The sequence below is a fragment of the Balaenoptera borealis genome (genome assembly GCF_965194805.1).
Source record: "Balaenoptera borealis genome assembly, chromosome: 7".
Classification (NCBI taxonomy): Eukaryota; Metazoa; Chordata; class Mammalia; order Artiodactyla; family Balaenopteridae; genus Balaenoptera; species Balaenoptera borealis.
In genome coordinates this window covers 114,178,971-114,194,695 of record NC_138864.1, presented here as the reverse complement: position 1 = coordinate 114,194,695, position 15,725 = coordinate 114,178,971, and the positions used below count along the sequence as shown (strand labels likewise).

The window sequence follows — 15,725 nt, the reverse complement described above, 5'->3', positions numbered from 1 at the left end:
AGATGCATGTCTCAATAGTTCTGCTTTCTTTCTCCATCAGGAAAACAAAGGTCGTCCTTTTGTGATAAAACCTATCTCTTCTCCTCTCATGAAACCCTTGCTTGTGTTTGTGAACCCCAAGAGTGGAGGCAACCAGGTAAGTCAGTTTTCATGAGTTTCACCTGGAGGCTTCGATGCCTTCTTGAAAACACATTTCCCAACACCAAGTAAAATAGCACCACGTAGGACCCCTAGCATTGGAAGACAACCGGTTTCTCCAGCAAAGGACAGCCTCACACGTGACTGGTCTAGGCAAAGCCTAGAGGTTCTAGGATTTATCCCTCTACTTCCACATAAGGTTTTACTAGAGGTACTCAAAAACCTAACTGCTAATATTTTCCTTACAGATTTTCAAGAAAGGTCATTCTATAAACTCTTAGTTAATATGTTTCGGGTTTCTCAACTCCTGTAGTTAGGAAGCCTTTTATGAACTTATCTTTCTTTCTTTCTATTGTAATTTAGACCCGACTGCTTTTTTCCCTCTCTTCAGAGGAAAGAGAGATTAATGATTTATTATTCATGATAATCAAGAACAACAGATACCACCAAGGCTAGCAAAACTATATTACGTTTCACAGGTTTCATTTGGTCTTTGCCCAAGTCCTATAGAATGATTAGTTATCAACCTCATTTGAGGATAAAGAAATAGCCTTAGAAAAGTTAAATTTAATGACACATCTAAAGTACACAGCTCTTTAAAGGATAGAAATTGTTCTAGAATCCAGGTCTTTGTCTCCTCATCTAGTTTTCTTCCCACTCTCTGAGGCTTCTTATCAATACTCTTCTGTGGGCTCTGATTTTCTGTTATTTTCATGTGAGACTGGATGATAAAATATTTCCTGTGTCCATTAAGTTAAGTGCACATTTTACATTTCGAGACAAGATTCCCTGAAGTATCATGCTAAACAACTAAAAGATTTAAAACTGTTTAGTCACCCCATATAAGGAGGGGAGTCGTAGAATTAGGACTGATCCAAAATGATGTTCTTATTACTAAAGTTAATGGGCATTTTTCCAGATCACATTAATTATAGTAAAGCTTCTCTTATGGGAGCTTGTAATTTAAAGAAAATATTATCCCTCCTTTCCTTCCTTTCTTCACAATTCTTAATAATAATTCTTGTGTTAAAAGTCTGTATTAACATTGTAGAGAACAGGGAAAAGAAACGTGGTGTAAGCAGAGAAATAATCTATTTTCAACATTCTGCTCTTTTGAGTTGCTAAATGATTATCTTCATGTTGTAACAATGGTGATCCTGACACTACCACTGGAGGAGTTTCTCAGGAGTGAGGTTCAGTTTGCCCTGAATCTTACCCCCTCTCTAGCTCTGGTCTCGCTGTAGCCTAACTAGGATTGGGGGTATGGCTGGGGACCGAGGAACAGAGCAAAGCTAATGTAATTAACTCCATGATTTTGGCCACCTGACACCACATGCTAATTAATGTCTGATATATTTTATCACAACAGTCTTTATATAAAATGCCTTTGTTAAATTAGCATAAACTTTTTCCCTAGGGCATTCAGAAAATTGTAGGTGGTCTCTGCTTTTGAGGAGGGGACGGTCCAGTTAAGATACAGCCTGTTCCTGTTTCAGTCTCTGTATAAATTATTAAAGACAGGGACTTCAGAGATGATCTAAGTTTGCTTCCTCTTTCACTAAATAGAAAACAGTTCATGGAAGCTTAAGTGAATTTTCTAAGGCTATCGTGTTTGTTAATGACACAAAAGGGGCAAATGGGGAAAAGAATCTGAGCAACATTAAATATATGTGAGTTGTAAATTGAGTGGATCACACCGCAAGTGCTGTGGAAGTTCAGAGGCAAGTGGTGACTTGGGAGTGATAAGGAAATGGTGTCAGGGAAGGGGCTGAAATGGAAGATGGGTACTACTTAGTGGTGCAGAGGAGAGAAAACTGGAGTCATGCCCTCTTCCTCCTCTCTTGTCACATTGCTGTTCACCCTTCACTGTAGCACCTTTCTGAACTATTGCTCAAAATTAATCGCCCTGTACACTATGCCCCTATAGTCCATGGCACACACCTGTATTATGTGAATTGCAGCGTAAGTGCTCCATGTGTGCCTTTACTGCAACGATACAGTGTCCATAATGCCGGGGGCCGCACCTCTGAACCTGTGATGTCTAATATACAGCATAGAGCAGTGAACAAATAATTGTTTAATAAGCAGTATGTGTAGAAGATGGGATGTTGTGATGAAAATGATTCATTCTGAGTACAGTATGGTGAGTAGAGGATGCATATTAAGTTACTAGAAATGTGCTTAGAGGTTAGAATGAACCTACGGAGCAGTGTCTTAAAACCCGGCTGAGGAGTTTGGATTTATATAGTGAAAACTTGTTTTTTGCTATTTAAAGTTTTCTTAGTTTTGAAAAATATGTTTTAAACAAAGGAGTAATATGGTGGAAGATTAATTAGACACGTAGAGAATATATATATAAGTCAGGAGTCTATTCACTTAGCATAAATCGGGTAGAGGACCTTGATTATCCATCCTATATATAATATCAATAGTTTGCAGTTACTAATCCCAAACTCCTAATCCTTCCCTCAACAAGGTCCTACTGTATAGCGAAGGGAACTATATTCAATATCCTGTGATAAACCATAATGGAAAAGAATATGAAAAAGAATATATATATATATATATATATATATATATATATATATATATATAAACTGAATCACTTTGCTGTACACAACATTGTAAATCAACTATGCTTCAGTAAAATTTAAAAAAAAATTTTAAAAATCAGATAGAGGGATAGCTCAGTGGATGGATGGATTGATCAATGGATGGGCGGACAGGTGGACTAATGGTGGCTCATGTATGAATGGATAGATGGGCCTGTGGACGAATAGGATACATAAAAGGAAGTAGAGCATCAAGATTTTCCAGCTAATTACCTGGAAAGTGGCTTTGTTATTGATGGGTTTTCAGGAAAGGGAAAAATTATTTTGGGAAAGAGGTTGAAATGAGTTTGAGGAATTTGAGATCACAGTGAGGTATTCAAATTTTGTAAATGGCCAGTTGTTAGAAACAAAAGGCTTCATGACTTTGCTGTCATTTGATGCACTTTAGCTTGTGAATGCATTGCCCTAATGATGTTACCTCCAGAATATCTAGGATTCTCAGAAGTGTGACTAACCAAATCAAAATGAATATTACAAACCTTTAAATTTCTATATATTTCCTCTCTGAAGTAGAATTCTTTACTAAGCCTAATAAATATGAAGAACATTGTTTCTAAGCACAGTGTGAAATGTGGAGAAAGCTGTAAAGAAATCCAAACACCCATCTACAGTTAGAATCATCCAAACTGACCTCCAGCGGCTTCATATATTTACGGTTCCTTCTTCAGTGTTAGGATGGTACAGCTTTGATCCCCCGATTGTGGTGAGCAGGGCAGAGTCACGGTCAGGGATGATCTAACTCCCCTGTTAGGGCTAGCCTTTCCTGAGCTGTGACCATAACATGACCTTCACATTGCAGATGAGGGTACATTCAGCCATAGGAGGGGAACTAGAGGATGAAGTAAACCATCCCATCTGGCAAAACGCAATCAGAGGAAGGAGTTTCTTATTCCTCAGTTCCTTTGAATCTCGTTTCCTTCATAGTTTTTCCCTCCTCCTTTTATTCTCTCTGACCCAAGTGAGCCATAGTTGAGACAAAGAGCCAAAGGGGAACAGAGGGTGGCAGTGAAAACGAAGCAAGTGAACCCAAGGAAGGAGAAACGGGGTGGGGGGCATACCCTTTCTTACCTGGAGTTTCTCGCTCTGGAGCATTCTGTGTTCAAGCCTTACATAGTGTGATGTTCTGTTTTGAGAAGGGAGACCGTTCACTTCTATTTACCTTACAGACAAATTGAGATTAGTAACATGACCTCTGTACTTGTTTGACATCCTCAGTCATGAGAACCTTTGAAATATCACTCATTAGAATTCTTATCTAGGAATTTTCAGTTTCAGGAAAATTCGGGAAATTTCCGCCTGACACTAGTGTTCCGTCCGGGTAAATTCTATTTGAATATGTGCCCCTTACTCCCTTCTTATAGTCCAGAGGCTTTCAAACTGTTTGTAAATAAAACCCATGAAGACACTTGTGAGAAATGCTCCACCCCGTAAAATCTGATGCAGTGGGTCTGGGGTGAGGCCCAGGAATGCTACCGGTTAGCAAGCATCTCCCATGATTCTGACGTAGGTCTTTTGTGGAACACATTTAGGAAAACATCATCAAGAGGTCATATCAGGGTCTCTGAGATTACCTGGGCTTTATGTGAGGAGCACAGTGGGTGAGAATTTATTTGAGATGAAAGTTTATTTTTTTGTTTGAAAAATAGCATCTCAGCTTGTCCTTACTTTCTTCATCTCTTAGCTCAGAGAAGTGGTTCTCAGCCCTCGCTTCATGTCAGAATAACCCCGGCAGCTTTTAAAGACCGATGTCTGCTGCACCCCATGCTAAAAGCCTGTGAGGACCGGACCCCTTAACTGGTCTAAGTTCCTAGTAGATTTTCTTGTCTAGCCAGTGTTGAGAATCATGGGGTTTTTTTCTTAGGCTTTAATTTGCATATGAATCACTTAGGGATTATGTTAAAATGCAGATTCTGATTCAGTGAGTCGGAGGTGGCTGTGAAATCCCACTTTTCTAACAAGCTCCCTGGTGCCACTGTTGCTAGAGCTCAGAGACCACACTGATTCTCAAGAGTTTACAGCAATCAATAGAGAACTACTTTGTTGTTCTTGTTGTTAAATCCTGATTTTTGCCTTTTAGGAATTGATTTATTCTGCTCATCTGTATCTAGATATAAAGCACTCCCCTCTTCTGTTTTTGAAGCTTAGACTTCAAACTTAAAACGCACACACACAAAACTTGCTTAGGCTTCTGTTCTTTAAATGACTAGACGATATCGCCATCTGCTGGCAAGTAAAATGCCTATAGCTTTCTTTTCCTTCAGTATTTTATGTGTGTTCGGAAATTTTCCAGCACTTGGCAGGAATATGTCGAGCTGAACACATTATAGAGACTGCTTTTACGTCCTCTTTTTAAACAATCCCTCTTTTAAACAGATGCTTCAGAATAATTGTCTCTGTTTTTCTAACACTCTTCAGGTAGACACGTATTGGGTGTTCTGCAAAGCTTTAGAGGTTAGTGGCACGGCTATTATTGGTGGGATGTGAATTATTTGAGGGAATAGTCACTAGAATTAGGGGCTTTGATATCAACTTTGAGTGTCTCCTCCTGCGGAAAAGAGGTAGTACAGGAAAGAGAAACTTTATTCCTTCATGATCCCCTCCCCGGTGTGGAAACCTGAGGGCTTGAGAAATAGGCCCCCTCTCTTACACTTATCGCTGCTTTAACTTCAAAACTTATTATTTTTCTTGGATGCCCGTGAGTCATTAACATGTTTGTGCCTGAGACTTATGGACCCTTCTGATGTCTCTCAATGTTTCCTGCTTTCACACTGCGTCTCCTTCACACTCATGAAGGAGAATTCATGAGTCATGAATTTCATCTTTCAGTGACTTAGATTATACATTCATGGTTAGGCAAGTGTCCTTTTTTTATTGAGCTATAGCTGATTAATGATACTATATCAGTTTCAGGTGTACAACATAGTGATTCAATATTTTTATGGGTTATACTCCATTTAAAGTTTTTATAAAATGTTGGCTCTATTCCCTGTAAGCAGGTGTTCTGACCGCTGGAATTATTCTGGCCAGCCAGTCCTGAGAGTTGAGGGTCCAGGCCTTGGGTGCTCACACTGTTCATTGTGAAATCCCAGGGTACACGTGTGGCATGAGCTGGACCCCTGGATCAGAGTTGCTGGGGAGCTTGTCAACAGGTTATAGGGGGAAGGGATGTTCAGCCTGTGGACAGGCTCATACTGACCGAGTTCACACACCATTCATGTACAGGCTTCCCCAGACCAGGGCCGGCCCTTCCTAAGTCAGGCCAGGGAAAGTCAACCCAGGTGGGGAGAAGGAGGAGACAAAAAGAGGAAGTAACTTCAAATCTGAGTCCCCAAATTATTTCTACATACTGAACAAACAACCTCAATGAAGATGTTATTTTCTACGATGCTCAACCTAGGGATAAATCAAAAAACATTATTTTATTATTTTTATTTTATTTTTTTATTGAACTATAGTTGATTTACAATGTTGTATTTCTGGTGTACAGCAAAGTGATTTAGTGTGTGTGTGTCTGTGTATTCTTTCCCATTATGGTTTATTACAGGATATTGAATATAGTTCCCTGTGCTACACAGTAGGACTTTGTTGTTTATCTGTTTTATATATAGTAGTATATATTTGCTAATCCCAAACTATTAATTTATCCCCCTCCCCGCACTTTCCCCTTTGGTAACCATAAGTTTGTTTTCTATGTCTGTGAGTTTGTTTCTGTTTTGTAAATAAGTTCATTTGTATCATATTTTAGATTCCACGTGTAAGTGATATCGTATGATATTTGTCTTTTTCTGTCTGACTTTCTTCACTTGATACAACAATCTCTGGGTCCATCCATGTTGCTGCAAATGGCATTATTTCATTCTTTTTTATGGATGAGTACTATCCCATTGTGTGTGTATGTGTATGTATATATATAAATGTATATTTATATTATATATCTAAAATAATATATATATAAAACATCTTTATTCACTTAACTGTCGATGGACACTTAGGTTGCTTCCATGTCTTGGCTATTGTAAATAGTGCTGCAGTGAACATTGGGGTGCATGTATCTTTTCGAATTACAGTCTTCTCCGGATATATGCCCAGGAGTGGGATTGCTGGATCATGTGGTAACTCTATTTTTAGTTTTTTAAGGAATCTCCATACTGTTTTCCATAATGGCTGCACCAGTTTACACTCCCACCAACAGTGTAGGAGGGTTCCCTTTTCTCTACATCCTCTCCAGCATTTATTATTTGTAGACTTTTTGATGATGGCCATTCAGACCGGTGTGAAGTGATACCTCATTGTGGTTTTGATTTGCATTTCTCTAATAATTAGCGATGTTGGGCATCTTTTTGTGTGCCAATTCCAAAGGCCCCACCTGCTAATACCATCACATTGAGGGTGAATTTTGGAGGAGCAGACATCAGTGTACAGCAGTGGCTAAACCAAGCCACCTAGCCCCTTTGATGGGTCTAGGGCCTAGATGTCTAGCTCCTTAGCTTCTAGTCAGACTGATGTATCAAAATGTAAGTCCAATTCCTCTGATTAAGACATTTCAATGACTGTCAAATCCTGCAAAACAAAGCCTGAGCTCCATAGCCTACATGACTTAATCTACAACTCACTTTGGCAGTTTCATCTCCCACCACCCCTGCCTCATGGTCCAAAGACTGAAATGAATATAGTTTTTCCATGACATGTCTTGCTGTCTCACACATCTTGTACCTTTACCCTGAAACTTCTTCCTCTACTCCATGTAAAAAGAAATGGTTAACTCTACTCATCTTGAAAGACACAGTTCAAATATCATACATAGGAAGCCTTCATCCAATCCCCATAGTTGGGCTTAGAGTATCTCCTCCAGCCACTCATACATCTCAGTAGGCATCTTCATCATAGCATTTACCATCTTTAGTGAACTAATTTATTTTGTGTTGGTCTCCTGAGCTCCTGGGTGTGCACATGGGTACAGAGTAGGAGCCTAATACAGGTTTATTGAATCAATAAGGTATTCCTTTGGGATTGTTTGGGTTAAGAGATTTCTTAACCTCTTCCTCCCACTGTTATTTTCCTCAGGTCTTTCTTATTGTCTGGACAGTGCTTTTCATGAGCTAGATAATGCCTCCATGATGTAAACCAAGGCTTGCTTAGTAACATAGACTGCTGAGCCCTACATAAGAGTTACAGTGCTTTGATGACAATTGATGTGCTGCTATTTGAGCTGACCCATTCTTAATTGATTCTCTATACTCCCCAAATCATTATATTTTTTTAATGAATAATTCAGAGAACTTCCTGATACCTGGAGCTGGAAAGAACAATGTTTTATCATTCCATAGGAATACCCAATCTTAAAATATCTTAGAAAATTCTGTGGTCATTGAGGTATTACATCTACAACCATATGTATGAGAACACTCTCCAGAGCGTATTAGAATTGATGCGTAAGCTATTTTTTTTTTATTTAGAGAAAAATAAAAAAGCTCTTGCACAGAAGTTCAGCTTTTACAAGGCATATAGCATGTGATGACTATGAGAGTATTTGAAACTTGCTAGTGAATTGTGTAAATGATGGAGTAGACTTAATCTTGTCAGCGAGAAAGAAATAAGTTGTTCTTTTCCTGGTGAATTAGTACTTGTCAACCCATTCAATTCTATTCAATAAATTATCTCTATTAAAGCACTAAGTAGCTTATCCTAGAGGTAGCAGCAGAGTAAATAGAACTAAATTAAATGTTTTAGGTCTCTTTTCTTTACCCACCAAGATTGATTTAAAACAATGCAATACTTTCATTCAGACACTTATCATTTTTGCTAATGAATGTGTTTTAGAAAGATTACTTTTAAAAGAAGAAATTATATCATGCCTGAATATAAACTCTGATAGGGCAGCCTTGCATGTTTATGAAAGTCATCGCTGCCCAGTTCTAGAGAGCATTATTACAGTAGGCTGCAACATTAAGTGGTACCTCCTAGAAGCGTGGGGTGCAAAACTTGCCAGCCTTAAAAAATACCCCTTTCTCAAAATGATAACTGTAGAGAATTAGCTGTTCAAACTAACACAAATTGAAAATGAGCAAAACCCAAAATGGTGTGGAAATTCAAACCTTTTAGAGAAATTTGAAGATTAAAAAAAAAAACCTCAATGCTTTTTATTTTTTGAAAGGTGTTAATTACCTAGTATTGTATGTATAAGAGAAACTGGAATTGAGACGCACACCATAGCCAAAGGTGACAACGAAGGAGTAATTAACATCCACAATTCACATTGCCCTAGGAATCTAAAAGTGAAAAATTAATTTTCTAGCAAGTCAGTTGGAAATTTTTAATAAACTGATTGGTCATTAGAATGACTCTGGTGTTACCTATGAAACATAGAAGATTACTTGAAATAATCCCCAACTGACGACACCAAGGCCTGGTGTGGAAAGAAGAGAATGGTTTAGTATTTAGTTATTATTATGTATCTAAATCTATATCTAGATTTTGTAGGAAACAAAGTATGTCATTTGGCGAAACTGAAGGATTAGTTGTAATAATTAAGGGTAGAATGTTATTCCTAAATTTACAGCAAGCACATGATAAAGCAGAACTTTTAAATTATAGGTTTGGATGAAATGTGGAACAAAAGACCTACACTGGCCTCTTAACAACTGGCATAACAAAGTGATAATTATAAACTACACTTTAGCCCTCACATGCTCAAGTGTAGTTTAATGAATAGATTAACAAGGAACAAAAAAGAAAGGGACTAACATTTACAAAGGCCTATTTTGTGCCACATACTGTGCTGGATACGAAACTGTTACTGATTCATTTAATTCTCATAATCACCTTGGAAAGTAGACATTGCCCTATTTTACATGCTGAATTTCTGCAAGATTATAAATGCTCACAGTCACCCAGTTAGAACACCCAAGTTGGCTCTGACTCAAATATTGTGCTATTTCTACTGTGCGAGGATGACTCTCAAATAACAGTGTATAGGTATACAAACTTAGGAATATTTTCAAGAAAGAGCAATCACGATAGCTAATAAAGGGATGATAGTTATAAGCAACAGATGCTGCCCAACCGATCAAATATTATTTGCTATGGTTGGTGGTGACCTAAAATGAGGCACCCTACTCAATTTTAAAGCTCTTTTGATACTGCTTAATAAAAAAAAATTCTCCTTTAATTTGATTTTTGCTCAATTCACTTTAAGAGGTGATCTCCAGAACTGCTTTGTATTTGCCATGATATCTCTATAAATGTCACAATTACTTAAGACACTCCAAAAATGGTTATGAGAGAGAGAAAAAGACACAGATATATACATGGAAATTGAAAAATGTCAAAGTAAGAGTTGATAGCACTAACTAGAGAAATTATATATTTTAAGTACTGGGGAGCCTGAGATACTTTTGCTGTGGTTAAAAACATTTATTTCAATAAAGTCATACTTAGCTAATACTGTCCTTATTTCATATTATACAAAGACAATAATCTGCACAATAAAGTAAAAAGTAATGTTAAATTACATAAGTTGGCTAATAACTTCCCTATGTGGATTTTCATACATTAAATAATGATAGTAAAAGCCAATAGATACTAATCATTAAGCATTTGTGGCATGCCAACCACTTTGATGTTCTCCTCAAACATTATTGCATTTAATCTTTACAACAAGTCTGTGAACTAGGCATTTTTATTCCTGCATTAAAGAGAAGAGAGCTGAACTTAGTGAAATTAAAGAACTTGCCCAGAGTTACACAGGTTAGACAGAGCCTAATATAAGCATTCAACCTATGTATATCGATGGCCAAAGCCCATGATTTTAAGTACTACTCTATACTGTTTATAATTCAATATTATTTTTTTTTAATTTTTATTTATTTATTTATTTATTTATTTTTGGCTGTGTTGGGTCTTCGTTTCTGTGCGAGGGCTTTCTCTAGTTGCGGCAAGTGGGGGCCACTCTTCATCGCGGTGTGCGGGCCTCTCACTATCGCGGCCTCTCTTGTTGCGGAGCACAGGCTCCAGACGCGCAGGCTCAGTAGTTGTGGCTCACGGGCCCAGTTGCTCCGCGGCATGTGGGATCTTCCCAGACCAGGGCTCGAACCTGTGTCCCCTGCATTGGCAGGCAGATTCTCAACCACTGCGCCACTAGGGAAGCCCTCAATATTATTTTTTAGGACAAGATTTATTTTTATTCTTTAAATGAGCAGGTAATATTTGGAAATTTCTTCCTATTATTGTCATTTTTTTTTCCTTACAGGGAACCAAAGTCCTGCAGATGTTCATGTGGTACCTGAATCCACGGCAAGTCTTTGATCTTTCTCAGGAAGGGCCAAAAGATGCGTAAGTCTGGAAATACCCTCCATGGTTCTTACTATTTTAGGCGAGTGAGAAGGACTTTCTGCTTTGGAGTCAAGCTTTATTGTTTGATGACCTCATGAAGTGTTTTTCTGACCACCTCTCATCTACTTGCTCACCTGCACTATCCTCCCTTTAAAACTTCATCTGATGTTTCCCTCTTCATTGGGTTAGTTTCCTTCAACACTTAACCTCTGAGTCGTTAACTCTGAGTGTGTTTGCTGCTTAGACACATGTAACTGTACGTTACGAGCAAATCTGAATTGAGAAAGGATCCATCCTTTTTCTACTTATGCATGTACCACTTTGGAGATGTACATTAATGGGAATGTAAGTGTATCTTTGTGGAGAATGGCCATATCTGTTTATGAATATTTTCATTTATTTGCATTAGAAATTGTATGCATCTGTGTCCATTTGAGAGCTTGATTGATTAATTGATTATACCTATGGATTCCATACCAGAGTGGGGGAGACATTCTAATTCCTGCTCAGTCCCTCATCTGAGCCTCTCAGAAATTTCATTCTCTGTTTTTTGTTTGAAGCGGTGAAAAATAAAGTCTATCTGTAGGTGACATGTATCCTATATCTTCCCTTTCGTGGAGGGGTACATGGTGGGAAGGAGCAGGGACATTTCTGCTGTTGTCTGGTTCCCTTTTTAAAACCCACCTAATAAGGTAGTTCAGATGTCATCTGGTAAACATTAGAAATAAAGAGATATTAATTATTTTTATAACTACTTATAAATAAGTAATAATATCAGAGGCAAAGAAACACAAACTCAGATAATTTCTAGAAAATAATATTCCTCTATGAAATAGATAAATTACATATTTTAAGCCTACGAGAGAACATTAATTATGAAAATTAATTTCTGTTGTCATTCTCTTAATCTATGAACTTCCTTGCCACTAGAGTTTGCTGTAAGACTTCTATATTTTTTTCTGCATTCAGATGTACTAAGACAAATCTGCTTTTGCCCTTTTACATTTACTTTTGCCCTTTTACATTTACTTTTCTTAAGATTTTATCATTTTTAGTTAGACTTTAGGTAGATACTTCATAGATGACCATAAAGAACATGGCAGGACAGGAACTATTTCCAGAAAAAAATATGATTTGATTTAAATAGGTGATGTTTTCTGGAACAGAGCCATTGAAATTGTCACTTAAGCAAACATTTTAGCAGGGGCAGTTATCATTGCATTTTCTTGAGACAACAGGAAAGATCTAATTTCAAGCAGACAAATTCAAAATAAAGAAAATTCAGTAAATCTTCCCTTTTGGGCCTGGGGAGTATAAATGGGGGTTTGAGGGTCAGCGGGTGAGTTGAGAGGGAGATGGAATTGTGGGTGTGGTAGTAATAATGCTAGTGGGGTGGCCTTCCTATCTCTCTGAAGAAGGTTTTCTAGGAGTAAGAGTGGGAAGTGTAGGTTTGAAAAATAAATAGGTCTGGGAAAAGCTAATCAAATTTGATGTTCTTTGAGAAAGGAGGGAGAAGAATGGAAAGAAAAAGAAGGAATTTGACACTAATGAAGAAAATAATGTGCGTTGACACATTAATAGGAATTATGGGAAATAAAACACTAGGACACCCTAAAACCCCATTCCAGTGACGTTTGCTGCCAGCCCCTAATCCGATTGTTGGAACCAGTACTTGGTGACTACTCGGTGACTAGTTTTGAAGGTATTACCATTCTCGGGGTTATGCAGTTTCTCCAGTGGACACCCTCCATGCCCCCCTTCGTTTTGGTGTGTTTTGGAATCATGCTGTCTGCTATGGCCAGTGATATGCTCTTTTATTTACTTTTCCTTCTGTATCCTCTACAGGCTTGAATTATATAGGAAAGTACCAAATCTGCGGATTCTGGCCTGTGGTGGGGATGGAACGGTAGGTCCTTGAAAGAGAATCTAGTTCTCTCCCTTGTTTCTTCCATTTGTCTTTTGTTTTCCTTAAGACATTTCTCTTTCTTCATTCCCACCTCACAGTCTTTCCAATCCCCTCAAACCTCTGTCTCTCATGTGAATCCACGCCCCTAAGGGTTAGGAGGGACTTTGTTATTGCCCTCAAGGACTCATACTTGATCTTTCTAAATTAGATTTCTTTCCCTCCACTAAGCTATATCCTTTCCTGTTCCACAAAGTAAGGATGTGGTCAGATCACTAGAATGAGGATTATAGATGACTAAATTATTTTTAAAACAGAAGCTGACCTATTTCCATATATTCTTAATAATCGGTCACAACTATGGAGGAGAAGTATGCGTACACAATTGAATTATGGCTTTTTTTTTTTTTTTTTTACTGGTGAAAATAAAACTTAGAATATTGACTAACATTGGTTTGTCTTAAAGATCACAGCTGGTTCCCTTTGTAGTCATTTTTGGAGAAAAGACGGAGTTGGGCTGAAGTTTAATATCACTGGTGTATTTTCCCCAGTTTGTCTCATCTGTTTCTCAATTTGCCCTCTACTTATGTTGCTATATTTAGCAAAGGCAAATAATTGAGAATCGTGACATTTAGATTTTGCTGTCCAGTGTCTTTTCTTCTGTATTTGGAGTCTGATCTCATAGGATTTTATTATGAACTATCTTTGGCTTTTCTCTAATCTTCCTAATTAGAATGTTTTATTCTCAAAGGCAGTAACGGAATCTTCTAATTTTATCTCTCACAGCACGTGAACACTTAATGCAGCACTGGATACACATTATATACTAATAAATACAACCAGAAAAAAATAAAACAGTGATTGCACTGGTCCTTTAAGATTTTCTGCGGAGAGGAAAACATTTTTCAGTTGGGAAAGTAATGTTTACTATTCTTGGAGACTCTAATACACATGATTAGCTTATAAAATTCGTTATAAAGTCTTAAAGAAGCCAAACCTATTTCACTTTGTTTAACCCAGTGTTTTCCAAAATTATTTGACTATGGGGATATGCCTGGTGTCCTGTATTCAGAGTCCTTCCTCTTTCTTAACTTAAGTGATTGTTACCTCAAATCCACCAGTTGCCTGTTCCATCTCCATATCTTGGGCTTCATCCTGGATTGGCTGTTCCACCTTCCAAACTTCCCCATTATCCACTGCACCTCCCATCACCTCTCTCTGCCTCACTGCTTTCTTCTTCCTTTCCTCTACTCAGCAGATATGTGTAGGAAGCACTGTTCTAAGTTATGTGGTATTGAGGTAATCTCTGCAGTTAGGAAAGTGTTTGGAAATATGGGAATTCAAAGCATAAAGAACAAAGAAGAGAGCCAAGTCCAGACACTTGTGAAACATTTATAATTAAGCAGTCAGAGCTGAATTTCAAAAGGAAAGTGGAAAGACAGAAGCAGAAGGACCACCAGTAGTCTATTCTGTCAAGAAAAAATAAAAAATAACCCAAAAGGAGTTTCAAGACAGAGGCAGGGATTACATTCTTAAGAAGAGACTGAGGAATTACTGTGGATTTGGAGACTAGGAAGTAACTGGTGGTTTTCAAGAAAATAGTTTCAAGAGAGTGTCTGGGACACCCAGAATGAGAGAGACTTGGTACCTCCCTAGTGGGTCCTAATGACCAGATCAAATCACAGTGTTGAATTTCTATACTCTCTGGTGCCATTAATGTCACTACTTGACACACAGACTACCTTGTTCCCCAGCTTTTCTAGCATGTCTTCTTTAAATAGACCATAATTAACGGGTATTCCACAAGGCTAAATGTAACTTTTCATTTATATTATAAGCACTTTTTCTTCTTTGGTACCTTATCTGTGATCCTAACTTCAATTTTCACATCCTTCTACATAACTCACAACCGCACTAGACGTTTATACGGTGGGTCCCTTACAACAGCCATGAAAAGTAGTGTATTTCCCCTAGAACTGATGCATACTTTTGAACTAATTATTTTTGTCAGTGGTAACCTCTGTAGTCCAATCATGCAGAATCAAAACTTTGCATATCTTATACCTTATGTAAAACCAGGTTTTATTTTATTTTACCTTGTTAGATGTTTTGTAAAAGATATATGGGGTTTCTGAAATGTTTATCAAGGTACGTGATTGACATTTTTATCAGTTTTGAATATGAAACTTAAAATTTTGAGTGTTTATATAAAGAAGAGGCATCTTGATGGATGCATGAAGAAAAGCTGTTGGCTCGAGGCAAGTGAAGTGTCGGGTATATATTTGACATAAGGTGCTCTCACCCTTTATCTAGTGAGTGTATCTGTCACTGTAGAGGCTGTCAGAATTCTGTCAGTGACAAGGTTCCAGGAGGAATCAGATATAGAATATTTTTGATGGGTTAGGATGAGGATATGTTAACCCTCAGTCACATTAGTGTGTGTACAAGGTCTTATCAAATATATAGACATGTTGCATTAATTTGGAGAAAAGTTATTTGGCTTCAGTATGAGTTACTTTAATTTTATCCTGGTAAAAAGTGCAAGGAGGCAGATACTGCAGTTGGAGGAGGAAGAGGTGCTTCTGCCACCATTGCAGTGGCTTTGGAAGGTTCCTTAACTTCTTCTGAGACATTCTAAATCTGAAAAGGGATACGTTTGGATCCCTAAGGGTCTTCACAGCTGTAACATTATGTTAGTATAGACCATTGCTGTTCAAGATAACTATAATGCGAGCCGCATT

General features: G+C 37.8%; 1 protein-coding gene across 9 annotated transcripts in view; it reads left to right on the top strand.

Moving 5' to 3' along the window:
- DGKI (diacylglycerol kinase iota) overlaps positions 1 to 15,725 on the top strand; it is a 477,321-nt gene that overhangs the window by 257,906 nt on the left and 203,690 nt on the right. For all 9 annotated transcript variants that reach the window (XM_082398061.1, XM_082398060.1, XM_082398058.1 and 6 more), the window contains 3 exons: positions 41 to 136; positions 10,999 to 11,081; positions 12,927 to 12,987. In XM_082398061.1, the coding sequence (XP_082254187.1) occupies positions 41 to 136; positions 10,999 to 11,081; positions 12,927 to 12,987 (240 nt within the window). The remainder of the gene's footprint in view (positions 1 to 40; positions 137 to 10,998; positions 11,082 to 12,926; positions 12,988 to 15,725) is intronic.